Source organism: Setaria viridis, chromosome 3 (assembly GCF_005286985.2).
Source record: "Setaria viridis chromosome 3, Setaria_viridis_v4.0, whole genome shotgun sequence".
In the NCBI taxonomy this organism is placed as follows: Eukaryota; Viridiplantae; Streptophyta; class Magnoliopsida; order Poales; family Poaceae; genus Setaria; species Setaria viridis.
Genome location: NC_048265.2, coordinates 4,133,672 through 4,138,985, shown reverse-complemented (window position 1 = coordinate 4,138,985; position 5,314 = coordinate 4,133,672). Strand labels below are relative to the sequence as shown.

The 5,314-nt window shown below is 45.3% G+C and overlaps 1 protein-coding gene across 1 annotated transcript; it reads left to right on the top strand.

Annotated features, from left to right (window-relative positions):
• Window positions 1-1,472: 1,472 nt before the first annotated feature.
• On the top strand, window positions 1,473-4,738 carry LOC117849718 (ACT domain-containing protein ACR9). Its single transcript, XM_034731365.2, has 6 exons — window positions 1,473-1,886; window positions 2,458-2,673; window positions 2,758-2,863; window positions 2,973-3,312; window positions 3,400-3,699; window positions 3,781-4,738. The coding sequence occupies exons 1-6, from the start codon at window positions 1,658-1,660 to the stop codon at window positions 3,934-3,936; spliced, it is 1,347 nt and encodes a 448-aa protein (XP_034587256.1). The 5' UTR covers window positions 1,473-1,657; the 3' UTR covers window positions 3,937-4,738.
• Window positions 4,739-5,314: the final 576 nt, after the last annotated feature.

Below are 5,314 nucleotides of genomic sequence, written 5' to 3'. Positions count from 1 at the left end.
ATCATTTAGATATATTCCTTACCCGTACCAAACAATTGTTCATGTTGCTTTAGCTAGAGGTTTAAAAGGACTTAGGGGGTGTTTGGATAGCAGTACTAAAGTTTAGTCCTGTGATATCGAATGTTCAGATACTAATTACAAGGACTAAACATAAGCTAATTACAAAACTAATAGCAGAACCCCTAGGCTAAATCGTGAGATGAATCTACTAAGCCTAATTAATCCATCATTAGTGAATGGTTACTGTAGCACCACATTGTCAAATCATGGACTAATTAGGCTTAATAGATTCGTCTCGCGATTTAGCCTAGGGGTTGTGCAATTAGTTTTGTAATTAGGCTATGTTTAATACTCCTAATTAGTGTCCAAACATCCGATGTGACAGGGGCTAAAATTTAGCCCATGCCTCCCAAACACCCCATTAGGCCCCTTTAGTCCCTCCTAAAATTCCTATCATATTATGTTTAGATACTAATTAGAAGTATTAAATATAGACTAATTTCAAAATCAATTGCACAGATGGAGACTAATTTGCGAGACGAATCTATTAAGCCTAATTAGTCCATGATTTGACAATGTGATGCTATAGTAAACATGTGCTAATGATGGATTAATTAGGCTTAATAGATTCGTCTCGCGAATTAGCCTCCATCTGTGTAATTAGTTTAATAATTAGCTCATGTTTAGTCCTCCTAATTAGTCTCCGAATATTCGATGTAACATTGACTAGACTTTAGCTCAAGGATCAAAACGCCCCCTTACGGATGCCGGGGGCATGGCCAACAACTATCTGATAGCAGCTTCCTCCATCTAAAATACAGAGTTTTATATAGTCTCACAACAAAAAATATATAGTCAGAACAAAATATTTATTAATATGGAAAGAACAATAAATTTAGGCAATGTGGTTACCAAATTCAACTTATTAAGGCTAAATATCTCTTCTTCAACTTGCCTGAAATATAATGTACATGTGTATATCTTTTTCATGACGTCTAGTGCACGATATTCGGATACATTCCGTATATTTAAGATATTTAAGAATAGATACATAGCACTATATATAATAATTGTATTAATATATTCCCTACGATTATATATGTCAACACGTTTGGTTTGACATACGACACGAATTATAGAGAGAAACACGAATTATAGAGAGAAAGAAAAGTTTTAGATCACTTCTTTGTCCGGCGTACTAGCCACGGACGAACCGTGCACAAGCTACCTACGTTTGTCGTGGCGGCAGAGGTAGTACGCGTAGCGTTAACCGAGTTAGTTTTGTCCTCGTCCCCGCGGCGGCAGCGACACAAACACCTGTACGGCGCGTGCGGTCAATGGCAGGTGGGCCCCACCGGCTCGTGCGCGCGGTTGGCCGACCCAGCGCTGACTCAGCCCACCGCAAGATATGAACCCGCCGCCGAGCCGCTGCGGCGACGCCACCACCACCACCACCCATCGTGCTCTTGCCGTCTCGCGTTTCTATTTTCCAATCACCCCCACAAAAATCCGCTATTTTATTTAAGCGCCGCGAAAGGTAGCGCAGCACTTCGAGTTTATTTTTCGCCCGAGAGGAGAGGAGCACCACCCCCGGACAGAGAGGGGGGGAGGGAGAGGGAGCCGGAGCGGGGAGGAAGGATCCGGAATCTCGCCGGTGATGCCGGTAGGGGAGGTGGCGGCGCGGCCAGGAGGGGGAGTGGGTGGGATGGTGCTGGGCGGCGGCGCGGCCGCGGCGGCGGTGGGAGGGGATGACGCCGTCGTCATGCAGCTCGCCGCCGCGGAGGGGGAGGAGACCGTCGTCACCGTCAACTGCCCCGACCAGGCCGGCCTCGGCTGCGACCTCTGCCGCACCATCCTCGAGTTCGGCCTCCGCATCACCCGCGGCGGTACGCACATATCACCCGACCTGCTCTCTCGTCTCCTCGATTTCGCGCTCTGGATGGAATTTTGCTTTCCCTCGCGCTCGGTTGCCTTGCCTGCGATTCAGAATTTGTGGAGTTGCGTCAAAGATTTGATTTTAAAAAAATAAAAAATTAAAAATTCTTCTCCTTTCTAGATTTCTCGTTTGATTTCGGTGTACAGCTCACGGCGATATCTATCTCTTTCAATTTCATCCTTATTTGCGTGCTCTTCCTTTCCTTCGTGGAAAGGCTTCCTTTTCTTTTCTTATTACTACCAAGTTGCCACCAATCTAGCTACAGTTCATGTCGCGTCGTTAATCATTAGTGCTATCTATGTTGAGCTGTTGACCGTGCCGTACATACTGGCAAGCTGCTGAAACTGCGACCGCTTACTCGTGATAAATATGTGCCTGTTTTTAGCTGTTGAACACTCCGGTTCATGAGTTCATCTCCTCGTTCCTAATTTTGCATAACCACACTATTTGTAAGTTACAATTCGGCATATGTGCTGCCCTTTATTGTTGTCTATAATTCGAGCCTTTTGCCGTTCACGCAGATGTATCCACTGACGGCCACTGGTGTTTCGTGGTCTTCTGGGTCATGCCCCGCTCATCGACCATCAAAATCCGGTGGGCGAGCCTCAAGAACCGCCTCATGTCCATGTGCCCTTCCTCATATTCCATCCCGTTCTACCCCAACATCAGCCAGCCAGGCCCCTCCAAGTTCTACCTCCTCAAGCTCTTGTCACCTGACCGCAAAGGGTTGTTACATGGTATATGACCATCTCTCCACTCCCTATATGTTAAAAAATGGCTGTGAAATTGTTGCATGACTGACTCTGCTGTGTGCTTTGCAGATGTGACGCATATACTATCGGAGCTGGAGCTTTTAATCCACAGAGTGAAGGTGTCAACCACGCCTGATGGAAGAGTTGTGGATCTCTTCTTTATCACAGACGGAATGTAAGCCAACATATTAACCTCTGTTTTAACACTGATTATTCCAAGTGGTGTGGGTTAGTTGCATTGCACAACAATTCAAAAACATGACTGTTCACATTTCTGTCTGAAGGGAACTGTTGCACACAAAGGAAAGGCAAGACGAGACTTGCTCGACGCTGATTGCTACCTTGGGTCCTTCCATAAGCTGTGAGGTTCTATCCGCAGAAGGGTTCCAGCAAGGGTTCTCTTCTCTTCCACCAAAAATTGCTGAGGAACTATTCAGGGTGGAACTAGCTGACAGCGAGATCTGCTCAAGTTCGCTTAGTGCAGAGTTGAAAAGGGTTCAGACGGCCACAATTAACTTCGACAATGCCCTGAGCCCTGCCCACACACTGGTCCAAATTATTTGCCCTGATCAGAAGGGGCTCACTTATGACATCTTGAGAACAATGAAGGACTGCAACATTCAGGTAACTGGAGCTCTCTTCATGATCATACTTTTATAGAGTTCAATTGACTTGTGTATTATCTTATATCATGATTTGGTACTGTCTCAGATATTTTATGGGCGATTCAGATCAGACAAGAAAGGGTCAGGTAATAAAGGTTGTCGAGAGGTTGATCTTTTTGTCAAACAAGTAGATGGCAAGAAGGTTATTGATCCTGAGAAACAGGAGGTTCTGAGGTCACGCCTGAGGTCTGAGATGCTCCATCCTCTTAGAGTGATGATCGTCAGCCGTGGACCTGACACAGAACTCCTTGTTGCTAACCCCGTTGAGCTATCCGGGAAGGGACGACCGCGCGTATTCTATGATGCTACTCTTGCTCTGAAAGCACTTGGAATCTGCATTTTCTCTGTAAGAATTCTAGAACTAAATAATTTTAGAAGGTAGCAGGTCAGTTCATTGTGAGTTAGTATTTATTCTTGTTCATTTCAGGCTGAAATTGGGAGACAGTCAGCATCAGAGCGTCAATGGGAGGTCTACAGATTCCTCCTGGATGACAGCAAAGAATTCCCTCTGGCAAACAGTCCAACTAATAGGAACCGTGTTGTCGATAGGGTAAGAAAAACGCTGATGGGCTGTTACAACTAAGGCTCGGGTTATGTCTCCAAAGAATCCAAAGCTTGCAGGCGACTGATACAGTCAGCTCCAATGTATCCCATAAATTATGTACTTGAAATTATGCGCACTCCAGAATCCAGAATGTAGTGTGCATTCCAAGTGATGCATTCGCTGACCAAATTGGTATCTCGAGCTCCATTGTCACTGCCCACAGTTGACTGCTCTGTCAAGGTAAATGGTGATGGGAATGCCGAAGCTCATCTAGGCCTCCAGCCCTCCACTATGTTGTGAATTTCAGAGCTGGCAGTATATTTATATTGAAGCAATGCAAGACTTTTGGCAAGTGATGTTTGCTGGAGTTGCATCTTCTGATCAACATTGAGCATATGGTCGCTGGCAACAAAGAAAGTAGAGATTGCGCGCCACAATCTCCCTGCCTCTGTTGTGTTGTGCACATGCTGAGAAAGAAAGATATGAGAAGATCGGAAAAAGGAGCATGTTTGGTGGGAGGTGCAAATCACAGGAGCAATGATTGAGCTTTTGTTTGGTTCAGGGGATTACTGGATGCTGACACAGATACATGCATGAGCCGGTCTGTTGTAAATTATTTTAGTGGAGATGTTGCTGTCCTCCTGCGTCTGCTTCACCACCTTTGCCTTGTTTTCCTGCCTCCTTCCTACCTTCCTTGTATGATTGCTGCTTGTACTTTCAGAATAGAAAGAGAGGAGTAATGTAAAGCCCTGCCTCCTCATGTAAGCGCAATTTGTACTTGTTTGTAAGGATGCATATACATATATGATACATTGTGCAAAAGTGCAATTGTTTTTGCAAAGCATATGTATTCAAGTTGGAAAGCAAGCAGATGATGGATGCTGTTGTACCTGACTACGCTAGTGAGGTATTCTGAGAGCCACTTGTTTCAGGAAATGAAAGCAGATGATAATGCTGGGAGAAGCACCCGCATTATTGGCATTTAATCATCATCAGTGGGAGAGCATGTACAAACACCCTGTCCCTGCGGATTTCCATTCTCCACGTCCCATTGTCCTTTTTATTCTTTTTGCTGCAAAGTATATGACGCTAGCTTGCTTGCATCGCACATGTGGCCATTCTGCCAGTGATTAAACATATCCCCAACAGTAGAGCCCCTGGTTTCTTCCCATCAATGATACAGGACACCAGTGCTTGTGCCTAACCTGCTACAGTATCTTCAGCTTTCATCAAGGGGCAAGTTCGTCAGTTTCGACAGGATGTGGATTTGTATATATGATTGCAAGCTGAAGTTGAACAAGCCAGGGGAGGCAGCATTGTTCAGGTATTTTCAGAAAGAGAGAGAATGAGAGATACAAAGCTGCAAGGAGGAGAGGATGCCCATCCATCTAATTCGGGACAGCGACTTGTGCGGCCG

Excerpts from the sequence above, each read along its gene's own strand:
- LOC117849718 (XM_034731365.2), top strand. The coding sequence starts at position 1,658 with ATGCCGGTAGGGGAGGTGGCGGCGCGGCCAGGAGGGGGAGTGGGTGGG. Across the intron at positions 2,864-2,972 it reads TTCTTTATCACAGACGGAAT|GGAACTGTTGCACACAAAGG; the intron begins GTAAGCCAACAT and ends TTCTGTCTGAAG. Across the intron at positions 3,313-3,399 it reads TGAAGGACTGCAACATTCAG|ATATTTTATGGGCGATTCAG; the intron begins GTAACTGGAGCT and ends GTACTGTCTCAG.